The 15538-nt window shown below is 49.0% G+C and overlaps 1 protein-coding gene across 1 annotated transcript in view; it reads left to right on the top strand.

Annotated features, from left to right (window-relative positions):
- The window catches only part of adamtsl5 (ADAMTS like 5), a 48258-nt gene that overhangs the window by 16984 nt on the left and 15736 nt on the right, over nt 1-15538 (top strand). Inside the window, exons 7-11 of the mRNA XM_067973455.1 lie at nt 2616-2743; nt 8183-8306; nt 8868-8951; nt 12061-12224; nt 15227-15416. Of these exons, the coding sequence (XP_067829556.1) occupies nt 2616-2743; nt 8183-8306; nt 8868-8951; nt 12061-12224; nt 15227-15416 (690 nt within the window). The remainder of the gene's footprint in view (nt 1-2615; nt 2744-8182; nt 8307-8867; nt 8952-12060; nt 12225-15226; nt 15417-15538) is intronic.

Here is a 15538-nt window from a genome sequence, read left to right on the forward strand (position 1 = left end):
TGTTGGTTGAGGGATAAATATTGTCCAGGACACCGGGGAGAACTCCCCTGTTTTTCTTCAAAATAGTGCCATGGGATCCTTTACATCCACCTGAGAGGGCCGATGGGGCCTCGGTTTAACGTCTCATCTGAAAGTCGGCCCCTCCGACAGTTCAGCACTCCCTCAATTCTGCAATGGGAGCGTCAGCTTGGATAATGCGCTCAAGTTTCTGGAGCATGACTCTGATGTATACGTCATCGTGTTACACTACTAGATAAGTGGTAGCACTCTCGTCTCTGAGTCAGAAGGTCATGGGTTCAAGTCCAACTCCAGAGACCTCAACACAAAATCTAGGCTGACAATCCCAGTGAGGGAATGCAGCACAGTCAGAGATGTCGTGTTTCGGATGAGACGTTAAACAGCCTGTTAAGGTGGATATAAAAGATCCCATGGCACTATTTGAGGAAGAGCAGGGAGTTCTCCTAGTGTTCTGACCAACATTTACAACCAACATCACCAAAAGTAGATTAACTGTTCTCCGCTTCATTTGATGTTTGTGGGGTCAGTGCATAAAATTGGCTATTATGTTTTCTTAGATAAAAGTAACTGTGATTCAAAAAAAGTAATTTATTTGATGTGAAGCACTTTGGGCCATCCTTGAAATGTAATAAGATGCAACATAAATGCAAACTCTTTCTGGCTAGCTGTAAAATTTGCTAATAATTAACTTTTCAGCATCCATAGCAATAGTGAACTGACTCGACTAAAACCCTAAGACCCGTGTGATAGACCCAGCTTCATATCATGGTTCTATTCTTGATGAACTCCACGTGACTGAAACTCTCATGTCCAGGACTTGCCCGATGTTGGGCGATCTTTGGGTTCTGTACAGGAGTCGGTGGGAGGGTAGTAGGTGGGAGGAGAGGGAGCAATGGACGTGTATCAATCACCCAAGGGATCTGGGAACACGGAGCCCTTGAATCCAGCCAACGGGAAGCAAGTCTCACGCTCCGATGCCAAAGTTAAATATTATCGCCACTGGGACTGGAGCTCAGACTGGCAGCGAAATGTGATTAGTTTCTGTATATAAAACTCTGCCTGATCATTCTCTCTCATATATGTGAGTGTGGCTACTTTTGTGTATCTGTCACTCACTGTCTGTTTCGCTCTTTCTTTCTCTGTTTCAGTCTCTGTCTTTCTCTCTCTCTCTCTCTGTCCTTTTTCTCCTTTTCTCTGTCTCTATCTCTCTATTTGTCTCTGTGACTCTCTCCCACATTCTGTTTCTCATGTCTTTTGTCTTTGCCTCTTCCCGTTCCTTTTACTCTCTCTTTCTGTCTCTGTGCCTGACTCCCTCTTTCCCTTTCTCCTTTTCTATGTCTGTCTCTCTCAAGATCTCTGTGTCTGCCTGCCTGTGTCTCTCTCATTGCTTGTCTGTGTTCTCGTTCTGTATCTGCCTGTTTCTGACTCTCTATTTCTCCTTCTCTCTCTCTCTCTCTGCCTGCTCTTGTCTCTCTCTTTCCATTTAAGTCTCCCTACAGAAGTTACCTCAAGTATCCTTCGGTTTTGGCTGTATTAAGCTGCCGATTTGGAGATAAGGGTGTGGTTACTGTAGGAGCACAATCGACCTTTAACCTATTTCAGTTGGTCCTATAAAAAAGATTCTCGCCATGACTGGAACATCTGTAATGAGGGTCACTCCTGAAATGTTAACCTATTTTATTTCCTCTTTCAGATGATATTAATTCTGGCATTTTCTGTTTTTGTTGTTGTTGAGAACTCTTTGACCTGAGAGCGAATCTTTAAATAGAAAAATGTTCACTTTGGTCAAACTTTCACTCTAAGGAGGAATATCGAAGACTGTCGAACTCCCTCCCCCACAACCTGCATTGTTGACTGCGTTAAGCTGGACATTTTTATTGGAAACCAGATCTGCCAAAGGTTACGTTTTAGGAAGGAGCTGCTCACCCTGCTTTAAGCAGATTTGTGATCTATCTCCCTTATCTCTACATCATCCTCACAAATCCCCCAACTGAAACTATAGGAAATATTCCAATTTTGCTCATGTCGCGTTTCACCAGTAGCTCTCTCCCCTCTGAGTCAGGAGGTCGTGGGTTCCAGCCCCGCTCCAGAGACTTGAGCACAAAATCTAAGCTGACACTCCCAGTGCAGTACTGAGGGAGTGCTGCACCGTCGGAGATGCCGTCTTTCGGATGAGACATTAAACCGAGGCGCCGTCTGCCCTCTCAGGTGGACGTAAGAGATCCCACGCTATTATTTTGAAGAAGAGCAGGGGAGTTCTCCCCGGTGTCCTGGCCAATATTTATCCCTTAACCAACATCATTAAAAACAGATTATCTGGTCATTATCAAATTGCTGTTTGTGGGATCTTGCTGTGCGCAAATTGGCTGCCAAGTTTCCTACATTACAACAATGACTACACTTCAAAGATAGCTGTAAAGCGATTTGGGACGTCCGGAGGTTATGAAAGGTGCTATAGAAATAGAAGTAATTCTTTTTCTTTTTTAATATGTTCAGAAAAGAGATTGTGAATATTACCTGAGTAAGACAGTGTGTAGAACAGGTTGTATTATGGAGCCTTGTTGGGAGGGTGACATCTGCTCTGGTTTCTGTTCCAGGCCCCAGCCCCTGTGAGCTGAGCTGTTTAGCCAAAGGGCAGAATTTTTACTACAATTTCGGTCGAGTGCTGGACGGGACAAGGTGCCAGGCAGACTCAGGTGGTGTGTGCATCAATGGGCAGTGCCTGGTAAGTAGGAACAGGAGTAGGCCATTCAGCCCCTCGTGCCATTTGATAAGATCATGGCTGATCTGTGATCCAACTCTAGTGCCAGTCAGGGATTAGACAGGCTGGTATATGTCATGCAAGGGGAAGTACCATCAGTGGGCTGGCATTAGAGGCAAGGGTGGCAGAGTTATCGGCAGTGTTGTCCGGTGAAAATTACTGACTAGCCACCGGTGAGGCTATGCTGACACCGTGATAGCCACTTGCACTAATTTTAATAAAAAATGCCTTATACATATTACAAGTAAATGTACTTCACGTGTGTATATTCACTTAACAAACATCTTCCACCATTCAGTGACCAAGGAAGTAACAACAATCAAAAAAAACACTCTCACACTCTGCTTTTCATCTTAACATTTTATCAACAAACGCACAAAAAGGTTAAAGTTCACCTGTGTACACCGTGCGAATATGAGTATTGAGATCACATGACCAATCACGAGGACTATTACTCATTTTTTTATTTACTAGTCAGAAATGCAACCTCTGTGTTCCCAATTAGCCACATGTAAATCCACCATCTCCAAGGCACAAGTCAGGAGTGTGATGGAATACTCTCCACTTGCCTGGATGAGTGCAGCTCCAACAACACTCAAGAAGCTCGACACCATCCAGGACAAAGCAACCAGCTTGATTGGCACCCCATCCACCACCCTAAACATTCACTCCCTTCACCACCGGCGCACTGTGGCTGCAGTCTGTACCATCTATAAGATGCACTGCAGCAACTTGCCAAGGTTTCTTCAACAGCACCTCCCAAACCCGCGATCTCTACCACCTAGAAGGACAAGAGCAGCAGGCACATGGGAACACCACCACCTGCACGTTCCCCTCCAAGTCACACACCATCCCGACCATTCCTTCATCGTCGCTGGGTCAAAATCCTGGAACTCCCTTCCTAACAGCACTGTGGGAGAACCGTCACCACACGGACTGCAGCGGTTCAAGAAGGCGGCTCACCACCACCTTCTCAAGGGCAATTAGGGATGGGCAATAAATGCTGGTCTTGCCAGCGACGCCCACATCCCACGAACGAATAAAAAAAGTTCTTTGTTTTACATTCTGGGGCCTGTTCTGCATCTTTAATTTTTATTCTATATTTATCAAATAAGTGAGTCATTCCAAAAAAATATTACCACAGAAAAACAGTTTGTACAAAAGGTCAAGGCCGGGGTCGCGGGCAGCTCGCAATCCATGGGCTGACTTCATGAGAAAGTCTCAGGTTTTTAATCCAAGGTCGCAGTGACTCTTGCAGTAACCCAGACGCGCCCTGCGTTGCAAGACAAGACTCGCACAGGGTCATGACAGGCAGTTGAAGTTTACTGGGCTCGTGACGCTCCCCGTGCTCTCGCCTCCGAGGGAGAGTACGGCCGTGTTCAGTTCAGGAAGTGAGCGTGTGACTGGCTCACAGAGTGTCAGACACTCCACCGGCAGCCGTAGAGTAAATGGGCCATTATAAAATAAAAGGGGGCCTTCAGCTTCATGTGAGCGTCTTGCTGGCCTCTTGCGCATCTCCGATTCCCTTCGCTCCACCATTGGTGGCCGTGTTTTCAGCTGCCTAGGCCCTAAGCTCTGGAATTCCCCCCCTGACCCTCTCCGCCTCTCCACCTCGCCTCCTTTAAGACGCTCCTTAAAACCTACTTCTTTGACCAAGCTTTTGGTCACCTGTCCTAATATCTCCTCATGTGGCTCGGTGTCAAATTTTGTTTGATAATCGCTCCTGTGAAGCGCCTTGGGACATTTTACTACGTTAAAGGCTATATAAATTCAAGTTGTTGGTGCAAAACGCTTTCAGGGCAGTTTTGCGAGTGGAGCAATCAAGGAGGATCTCAGCTACAACCTCCTCTCAACCTGGAGTCAGAGACAGAAAGAGTCGGGCCTAAGGTAGAGACCAATGTGCGGAGTCAGAAGATGTGGGTGTGGTTCTTAATGAATACTTTGCGTCTGTCTTCACAAAAGAGAGGGACGATGCTGACATTGTAGTTAAGGAGGCGGAGTGTGAAATATTGGATGGGATAAACTTAGTGAGAGAGGAAGTATTAAGGGGATTAGCATCTTTGAATGGGGACTGGGTGGTAGTTACCTGAGCTCCCATCTTCTCTCGATGTAAACAGGGTGCCATTGCTTCGAACTGCAGTATTTAGAGTCTGTAACTGTTTCCCGTTTAACACTAATCTATTAATGTAAATATTAAATCGCCAGGCCCGGATGAAATGTATCCCAGGCTGTTAAAAGAAGCAAGGGAGGAAATAGCAGAGGCTCTGACCATCATTTTCCAATCCTCACTGGATACAGGCCGGAGGATTGGAGGACTGCTAACTTTGGACCGTTGTTTAAAAAGGGAGCGAGGGATAGACCGAGTAATTACAGGCCAGTCAGTCTAACCTCGGTGGTGGGAAAATTATTGGAAACAATTCTGAGGGACAGGATAAACCATCACATAGAAAGGCACAGAGTAATCAAGGACAGTCAGCATGGATTTGTTAAGGGAAGGTCGTGTCTGACTAACTTGACTGAATTTTTGAGGAGGTAACAAGGAGGGTCGATGAGGGCAGTGTTTTTGATGTGGATATTAGCAAGGCTTTTGACAAGGTCCCACATGGCAGACTGGTGAAAAAAGTACATGGGATCCAAGGGAGAGTGGCAAATTGGATCCAAAATTGGCTCAGTGGCAGGAAGCAAAGGATAATGGTCGATGGGTGTTTTTGTGACTGGAAGGCTGTTTCCATTGGGTTCCGCTGGGCTCGGTACCAGGTCCCTCGCTTTTTGTGATATATATTAATGATTTGGACTTAAATGTAGGGGGCATGATTAAGAAGTTTGCAGATGATACAAAAATTGGTCATGTGGTTGATAGTGAGGAGGAAAGCTGTAGACTGCAGGAAGATATCAATGGGCTGGTCAGGTGGGCAGAACAATGGCAAATGGAATTCAATCCGGAGAAGTGTGAGATAATGCATTTGGGGAGGGCAAACAAGGCAAAGGAATACACAATAAATGGGAGGATACTGAGAGGTTTAGAGCAACAATGGGACCTTGGGGTGCATGTCCACAGACCCCTGAAGGTAGCAGGACAGGTAGATAAGACGGCATATGGAATACTTTCCTTTATTAGCCGAGGCATAGAATATAAGAGCAGGGAGGTTATGCTGGAACTGTATAAAACACTAGTTAGGCCACAGTTTGAGTACTGCACACAGTTCTGGTCACCACATTACAGGAAAGATGTAATTGCACTAAAGAGGGTGCAGAGGAGATTTACGAGGATTTTGCCAGGACTGGAGAATTTTAGCTATGAGGAAAGATTGGATAGGCTGGGGTTGTTCTCTTTGGAACAGAGGGGGCTGAGGGTTGATTTAATTGAGGTGTACAAAACTATGAGGGGCCGAGATAGAGTGGATAGGAAGGACCTATTTCCCTTAGCAGAGAGGTCAATAACCAGGGGGCACAGATTTAAAGTAATTGGTAGAAGGATTAGAGGGGAGCTGAGGAAAGATTTTTTCACCCAGAGGGTGGTGGGGGTCTGGAACTCACTGCCTGAAAGGGTGGTAGAGGCAGAAACCCTCAACTCATTTAAAAAGTACCTGGATGTGCACCTGGAGTGCCGTAACCTACAAGGCTACGGACCAAGTGCTGGAAAGTGGGATTAGGCTGGGTGGCTCATTTTCGGCCGGCGCGGACACGATGGGCTGAATGGCCTCCTTCTGTGCCGTAAATTTTCAATCATTTTCTATGATTCAATGGCAGGAGTGCGGGGGCGGGACACCTCGAGGTTGGACGTTTTGGGTGGCCAATGGCGGGAGTGTGGGGGGGCGGGGCTGTTGGCGGGAGGTCATGTGATGAAACCTCCAGAAGTACGTCCAACCTGAGATGGCGACTCTGGGATGTTTTCTAGGTTAGAGGTTCCATATTAAGGCAAGTGGTGAAGATGGTGATTGGTGAGCCCTGCAGATCAGGGAGTTTGACGCTGAGTCAGCCAGGGTGGCACAGGGAGAGGCGTCACAATTGGCCTCAGTTCCCTTAGGAGGGAAATAACCGACCAGGGTCCCTGCTCTTAATGGTGGCTCTGTGACTCAGCCCCCTCCCCCCCGCAACGCAGGGAAGTGCGCCTCCGTGGTTGAACAGCTGGCCAACACTCGCAGCCCAGGCTTGCCCATCAAGAATAGCCACTTGGATGGGGGGACTGCCCGAGTTGGTGGGACCCATTCCCCCAGCGAGGAGTCAACGACTTCAGGGGAGAGGGGGGCAAAAGCTAGAAAGGGAGAGGAGCCTTTAACCCCATCAACCCCAGCCCGTCCCGGGATGAAAGGAGATTGTTGTGTCGTTCAATTCCACCCCATGCTCCCATAAACATTGAATCTGACAGAGGAACAGAAGGAGGCCATTTAGCCCCTCGAGCCTGTTCCCCCATTCAATGAATCATGACTGATCTGTATCATAACTCCATCTACCTGTCTTTGCTCCATATTCCCTAATACCCTTGCCTAACAAAAATCCAATTGATCCCCAGCGTCAACAGCTTTTTTGGGGGACAGAGTTGCAGATTTCCACTACCCTTTGTGTGAAGAAGTGTTTCCTGAACGGCCGAGCTCTAATTTTAAGGTTGTTCTGGACTCCCCCACCAGAGGAAATAGTTTCTCTTTATTCACCCTATCAAATCCTTCAATCATCTTAAACACCTCAATTAGATCACCCTTTAATCTTCTATACTCGAGGGAATACAAGCCTCGTCGATGCAACCTGTCCTCGTATTTTAACCCTTTAAGCCCCGCTATCATCCTGGTGAATCTGCGCTGTACCCCCTCCAAGGCCAATATATCCTTCCCGAGGTGCGGTGCCCAGAACTGAAGGCAGTACTCCAGATAGCGTCTGACCAAGGCTCTGTACAACTGTTGTATAACTTCCACCCATTTGTAATTTAGCCCCCTTAAGGTAAAGGCCAACATTCCATTAGCCCTTCTCATTACTTTTTGTACCTGTGCACTAGTTTTTAGTGATTTGTGTACAGCTGCCCCAGGATGTCCAGTCTACTCCCCTGAAGCAGGTCCCTGAGGGTAAAGGTTGGTTTCGCTTGGTCACTGACCACCCCTCCCCCACGTCTGCCCCTCCCCCCCCCCCCATGTCGGAGATTGTTACCTGTTCTTTCCGCAATGAACTCAGCCCAACAGAAAATCGGGATCTCTGCCGGTTAAACCGGGTCGCAGGAATTCCATCCCAGGGATGCGGCCAGAGCTCTCCGTACAGGTTTGTCCTGCAGACTGATGGTGTAAATTGAACCACACTGCAGGTGTAAGAGGAAGGGCCTCCACGTGCACTCCTATCCCCTTCCTGTTCCCGTTCTAGTGATGTCGAAACCCCCTGCGTGTTCTGATATTATTTCTGATCTTCCCTCCCTGGCAGGCGGTCGGCTGTGGCCAGATTCTGGGCTCGAAGGAGGAGGAGGACGTGTGTGGTGTGTGTGGCGGTCGGAACAGCACCTGCCGAAGATATCGGAGTGTTTACATCACCTCCCACCTCACTCCTGGTGATTGCCGGACATTTCCGGGGGGACTGGTTCATTCCCGGTCCAGGGCCAGCTCCTTAACCTCTGTGTGTCTGTTCGTGTGTGTGTGTGTGTGTGTGTCTGTTTGTGTGTGTGTGTGTGTGTGTGTGTGTGTGTCTGTCTGTGTCTCTGTGCATGTGTGTCTGCCTGTGTGAATGTGTGTGTGTGTCTGTTTGTCTGTCTCTGTCTGTGTGTCTGTGTAAGTGTGTGTGTGTGTGTGTGTGTCTGCCTGTGTGTATATGTGTGTGTGTGTGTGTGTCTGTCTGTGTATCTGTGTGTGTGTCTGTCTGTGTATCTGTGTCTGTCTGTGTATCTGTGTGTGTGTGTGTGTGTGTGTCTGTGTAAGTGTGTGTGTGTGTGTGTGTGTCTGTCTGTGTGTGTGTCTGTCTGTCTGTGTATCCGTGTGCGTGTGTGTGTGTATCTGTATCTGTCTGTGTATCTGTGTGTGTGTGTCTGTGTGTGTGTGTGTATCTCCCAGTGTATAAGGGCTGATTCCCCCTTCCCTTGTATTTCTGACACTGTTGTGGGTCCTTCTCCCTTCAGGCCCGTTTGGATATATTGAGGTTACCACGATCCCAGCCGGTGCCACTTACATCAAAGTGACCGACAACAGCAGCAATTATCTGGGTGAGCAATTCTCTATTTCTAAAGTTTAAAGTTTAAAATCTTTAACTTACTCCTGACCCCACCATCAATTTAGAAGTGAGGTCAACATTGGGTAGAAACTGTGTCCTCGGAGCCATTATTGTAGAAGGCCGAATGCAATAACAACAACTTGCATTTATTTAGCGCCTTTAACATAGTAAAACATCCCAAGGCGCTTCACAGGAGCGATTATCAAACAAAATTTGACACCGAGTCACACAAGGAGATATTGGGACAGGTGACCAAAGGCTTGGTCAAAGAGGTAGGTTTTAAGGAGCGTCTTAAAGGAGGAGAGAGAGGTAGAGAGGAGAGAGAGACGGAGAGGTTTGGGGAGGGAATTCCAGAGCTTAGGGCCTAGACAGCTGAAGGCACAGCCGCCGATGGTGGAGCAAAGAAAATCAGGGGATGCGCAAGAGGCCAGAATTGGAGGAACTCAGAGATCTCGGAGGGTTGCAGGGCTGGAGGAGGTTGCAGAGATAGGGAAGGGCGAGGCCATGGAGGGATTTGAAAACAAGGATGAGAATTTTAAAATCGAGGCGTTCCGGACTGGGAGCCAATGTGGGTCAGTGAGCACACGGGTGATGGGTGAACGGGACTTGGTGCGAGTTAGGATACGGGCAGCAGAGTTTGGGATGAGCTCAAGTTTACAGAGGGTGGAAGATGGGAGGCCGCCCAGGAGAGCATTGGAATAGTCGAAGTAACAAAGGCACGGATGAGGCTTTCAGCAGCAGAAGAGCTGAGGCAGGGGCAGAGACGGGAGATGGAAGTAGGTAGTCTTGGTGATGGAGCGGATATGGGGTCAGAAGCTCAGCTCAGGGTCAAATAGGACAGTGCGATTGTGTCAAGTCAAACAGGAAGGGTCTGTGGACCAGTGAGTAAACGAGCCAGTGTCACCCCCTTTGAAGAGGACAAGTGCAGCGAGATGAGTAAAACTTGTCCCTGCCCCAGGTTTTGAATGTGTTTGAATTCAGCAGTGAATCCAGATGTTGCCCGCCTGGGACGTGCTGTATCGGAGGAGAATGACCGAGATTACTCTGCACTCATTGACCGGTGAACAGCACAGACATTGCACCCCCTATATTCCCAGTTCTCTGTGGAATTCCACTGTGTGGATCAGCTTCCACTCTCTCACGGGAAGGTCATTCTCAAATCCTGTGGTGGAATTATTTTATTTGTAAAGTTATTTCCGGTTAGCTCATTCAGACTAATGAACCGAACGATTTTGCTTTTATTAAAAACGTTCAATTAGAATTACATTGATTTAGTTGCCGGGGGGATTGACTGCAGTCTGATGGTTGGGAGAGAGGCTTCAGACACTCGCTCCACAGAGCCACCTGCTGACCGGAGCCTGCAGATACAGCATGACAGTTGACATAGCAAAATTGTAGAGAGACTTGGAGAAGTCAGGTTGTTAACTGATCATTAATTCTCGGGATGTGGGCGTCGGTGACAAGGCCGGCATTTATTGCACATCCCTAGTCGTCCTTGAGAAGGTGGTGGTGGGTCTTCTTCTTGAACGGGAATATATTGAGAGGGGTAGAGGAAGTGAGAGACCTTGGAGTGCATGTGCACAGGTCCCTGAAGGTGGCAGTACAGGTAGATAAGGTTGTGAAGAAGGCATACGGAATGCTCTCCGTTATTAGCCGAGGTATAGAATACAAAAGCAGGGATGTAATGATGGAACTGTATAAAACGCTGGTAAGGCCACAGCTGGAGTATTGTGCGCAGTCCTGGTCGCCACATTACAGGAAGGACGTAATTTCTCTGGAGAGAGTGCAGAGAAGATTTACAAGAATGTTGCCAGGGCTTGAAAATTGCAGCTACGAGGAGAGATTGGATAGGCTGGTGTTGTTTTCCTTGGAGCAGAGGAGGCTGAGGGGAGACTTGATTGAGGTGTACAAAATTATGAGGGGCCCAGATAGAGTAGACAGGAAGTACCTGTTTCCCCTAGCGGAGAGTTCAAGAACTAGAGGACAGAGATTTAAGCTGATTGGCGGAAGGATCAGAGGGGACATGAGGAAAAACTTTTTTACCCAGAGGGTGGTGGGTGTATGGAATTCGCGGCCCGAATTGGTGGTAGAGGCAGGGACCCTCAACTCTTTTAAAAAGTACCTGGACCTGCACCTAAAGTGCTGTAAGCTGCAGGGCTACGGACCGGGTGCTGGAGGGTGGGATTGGAATGGGCACCTGGTTGCTCTTCGAGCTGGTGCGGACACGATGGGCCGAATGGCCCCTTCTGTGCTGTATCTTTTCTATGGTTCTATGGTTCTAACCGCTGCAGTCCGTGTGGTGAAGGTTCTCCCACAGTGCTGTTAGGGAGGGAGTTCCAGGATTTTGACCCAGCGACGATGAAGGAACAGCCGAGATATGTCCAAATCAAGATGGTGTGTGACCTGGAGGGGAACTTGGAGGTGGTGTTGCTCCCATGCACCAGCTGCCCTTGTCTCTCTAGGTGGTGGAGGTGGCAGGTTTGGGAGGTGCTGTCGAAGAAGCCTTGGCGAGTTGCTTCAGTTCACAGTCAGTGGACAGTACACACTGCAGCCAAGGTGTGCTGAGTTAGCTGAATTCACTGGGTCCTGGGAGGACGGGGAAGAATCAGCCAGCATTCCCACACCCACTGACCCCCGCTGGAGGTGAATGAGAGTGGGTGTCGGGGGAGGGCTGGGCGGTGATGACCCCAAGGGTCAAATGATCCCCTGGCACTTGTGATTTGCACAACGGGGGCAGGTATCAGGAACCCGTCTCACAGTGGGCAAGGCCCACCCCGCCCCCCCTCCTCCCGAATCATGACCCACACCATTCTCCGTCCATTCCTGGAATGTGTGATTGTAAAATGTACCCCCAGTGCCAACGTTCAGTCAGGAAGAGCTGCCACTCGGGCAGGGTATGGGGGAGTAGTCAGTGCCCGTGGAACCAGGACCCCAGTGAGTCTCAGCACCTTCAGCAGAGGAGGGGGAGAGAGTGGGAATAGAGAGACGGTCTTTAGTCCCGATGTTCAGCATGGCGATGCCTCTCTCTGTATTTCACAGCTGCTTTAGTCGAGTGCACTTTGTGCCACTGAATGCCTGTCTCTCCTGTTAACCCCCAACAGCGTTACAGAATGGAAACTACATCTACGTCATCAATGGGAACTGGGCAATTAACTGGCCGGGGACTTACGCAGTGGCCGGGACCAATGTCCACTACAGGCGGTCAGCGGATAATCGAGAGAGTTTGGAGGCACTGGGTCCCATCAAAGAGGATCTACACCTGATGGTAAAATTAATAATCGTGAGCAAAATGTTTTGTTTGTGGTAAACTCTGCACCCCTCACTGCGTCTCCTCCTCTAACTCATTCTTTCTCAGGACCTCAAACCGAGGAACTCCTCCCCTCCCTCAGTCTTCCCTTCCTCCCACAATCTGCTGGATCTTAAAACCCAGGCTGGGTGTCACCTAACCTCGACTGCCTGATATCCCCCTTCTCCTCTCCTGCTCTCTCCACCCACGGTGCTGTCCTGGACTGTGGGCCTCGACCCTTCACCCAACTCCCCTGCGGTCCCCGATGTCCTTACCTGTGCTCGGAAGCTGCGCTCACACATTCCTTCGCAAACTGGAGAGATCCGAGATCAGGGCACCCACAGGTCAAACGCACCCCCAATAAGCCCTCGGTACCTTAGTAACTGTCTCGGGAATTCTGATCTCAGCCGACGAGGCAGTTTGGCTCCTTTAGGTTAAGGGGCCGGGGGGAATCAGCCAGGGATCCTGCTCCTAATCACTACCCAGGGACCCCTGCTAGACAGTGCCTGTGGCTGAAGGTCAGGAGAGAGCAGCACCAAGCTCAACTGTGATGCCTGCCACAGTTGAGCATCCTGCCAACGCCTACTGTTCTGGGCTCACACATGAAGAATAGCCTCTTGGGTGAGGAATGAGAGAGTTAAACAGTGTCCTCGGACTGTACCCCACCGGGAGTCAGTATCTTGAGGAGACGAGGGAAGAAAATTGGGAACTAAAAGCAGCAATGAAACCCGACATGAATGAATCTAGTCCTCCGACTCTGTAACTGTGGGAGGTTCACACTCTTTGTTGCCAGACCCTGGTCCTTGCACTGCCCTTTCGCTGTGTTTGAACCTCCTCCTGTACTAGCCCATTCCCTTCCTGAATCTCCACATTTGTCGTCCTCCATTACACGCACATGTCCGCAATCCAAATCTCACCGACCACAGGAGTGGGCTGTTCAGCAGCTCGATCTCTTCAATCCCAATTTCACGCTCTGCCTCTGTCTCCTTTAATATCCTCACTACCCTACTATGTAGCTCTCTCTCATCTCACTTCATTCTTTGTCTATTCCACGTCTCTTATTGTGACAAAGGAGAGGGGTTTTTAAACTCTCGCCTCTGAGTCACAAGGTTGTGGGTTCGAGTCCCCACTCCAGAAACATGAGCACAAAATCCAGGCGGACACTCCCAGTGCAGTACTGAGGGAGTGCCGCACTGTCGGAGGTGCCGTCTTTCGGATGAGACGTTAAACCGAGGTCCCATCTGCCCTCTCAGGTGGATGTAAAAGATCCCATGGCAATATTTCGAAGAAGAGCAGGGGAGTTCTCCCCGGTGTCCTGGCCAATATTTATCCCTCAACCAACATCACTAAAACAGATTATCTGATCGTTATCACATCGCTGTTTGTGGGATCTTGCTGTGCGCAAATTGGCTGCCGCGTTTCCTACATTACAACAGTGACTACACTTCAGAAGTACTTAATTGGCTGTAAAGCGTTTTGGGACGTCCTGAGGTCATGAAAGGCGCTATATAAATGGAAGTCTTTTCCTTCTATTCCCCAGCGGGAAACTGACAGGATTGGATCAGCCGCGCAGAGTCAGTGGAGAGTAAAAACCGACGGCCAATCTGATCCTGTCAATCGTCCGCTGAGCGGGATTGGGTTAAAATTACCTTCGAAAGTTTTTCCTGGATTGGTTCATACTCCAAGATCGTCTTCCCTTGTGCTGGATTCCGTCACTGTCCCCGGCAGCCCTACTGTACTGGATAACAGCACGAGGATCCAGGCATATTACCTTCCATAGTTGCCTTGTGTAAGAGGGAAAATAATTTTTAGGATTAAAATTATGATTGAAGGGACTCTCAGTTCCCTTCATTACTTTCAACACCTCGCCCAGAGAACCTCATCAGATCCGGGGTCTCTCATCCCAGGATTACTCAGTCTCCGCAAACTCTCCCCCGATCAGGGGCTGGGTCAACAGGTACAGAATTCCAGACACTGGGAATGTTTAAAGTTGTTCTCCCTGTGTCTCCTGTGGCTGACATTTGGATATTTGGCTGTAAATTATCCCCAGGTTCAGAATGAAAGTATCTTGCGACACATGTGTTTAATTGAGTGAAACGTCCGGCTTTAAAAAGATGTAAGAGATAATCGAGGCCCGATGCCAAGATCCTAGACGTTATCCTGATGTGGTTTAAATTAAATTTTCTGCCTGTCTTGTAGGGAACAGATGGAGTGGGAATCCTCCTGCACCAGTTTCTCTTCCAGTTTTCTCCCCTGAAGCTGCCAACTCTCCAAGGGGGCACCAACCACCCTCCGTATCTCACCCATTCTTCATCACTAAGCTCGGGCACTGAGGGTGCCTCATGGATTGGGGCCATCACATCCCAGCCCCGTCCTCCATCCGTGTGGATAGCAACCAGGAACCGTAGAATCTTAAAGCACAGGAGGAGGCCATTCGGCCCATCGTGCCTGTGCCGGCTCTTTGAAAGAACGATCCAGTTAGCCCCACTCCCCCTGCTCTTTCCCCGTAGCCCTGCAAATTTTCTCCTTTTCAAGTATTTATCCAGTTCCCCTTTTAAAAGTTACTATTGAATCTGCTTCCACCGCCCTTTCAGGCAGCGCATTCCAGATCATAACTCGCTGCGTAAAAAAAAAAATGTCTCCTCATCTCCCCCCTGGTTCTTTTACCAATTACCTTAAATCTGTGTCCTCCGGTTACCGACCCTCCTGCCAGTGGTACTATTTTGAGGAAAAGGCAGGGGAGTTCTCCCCGGTGTCCTGGCCAGTATTTATCCCTCAACCAACATCACTAAAAAACAGATTGTCTGGCCATTATCTCATTGCTGTTTGTGGGATCTTGCTGTGCGCAAATTGCTGCCGCGTTTCCTACATTACAACGGTGACTACACTTCAAAAGTACTTCATTGGCTGTAAAGCGCTTTGGGACGTCCTGAGGAAGGTGCTATATAAATGCAAGTTCTTTTTTTTAAACCATTCTGCAGGTTCTGTTTATGGAGCAAAACTCTGGGATTGAATATGAATACTGGCTTCCTAACGATCGATATCAGCGTTACCACGGAGACCGCAGCGCGCTGCGAGAGGCCCATCACGCAGTGATTGATGAGTCTCCCTCGTTCACACGCCCACCGAGGATACAGGCTACCGGCCCGGTAACAACCGCAACCGCGTCAGGTGGGTTCCTGGACCGCGGGGTTGCCAACTCTGGTTGGACGTATTCCTGGAGGTTTCATCACTTGACCTCCCGCCTCGAACCGCCCCGCCCCCACCCTCCCGCCATTGGTCCATCCTCCAGG

This window comes from Heptranchias perlo, chromosome 38 (genome assembly GCF_035084215.1).
Source record: "Heptranchias perlo isolate sHepPer1 chromosome 38, sHepPer1.hap1, whole genome shotgun sequence".
Lineage (NCBI taxonomy): Eukaryota > Metazoa > Chordata > Chondrichthyes > Hexanchiformes > Hexanchidae > Heptranchias > Heptranchias perlo.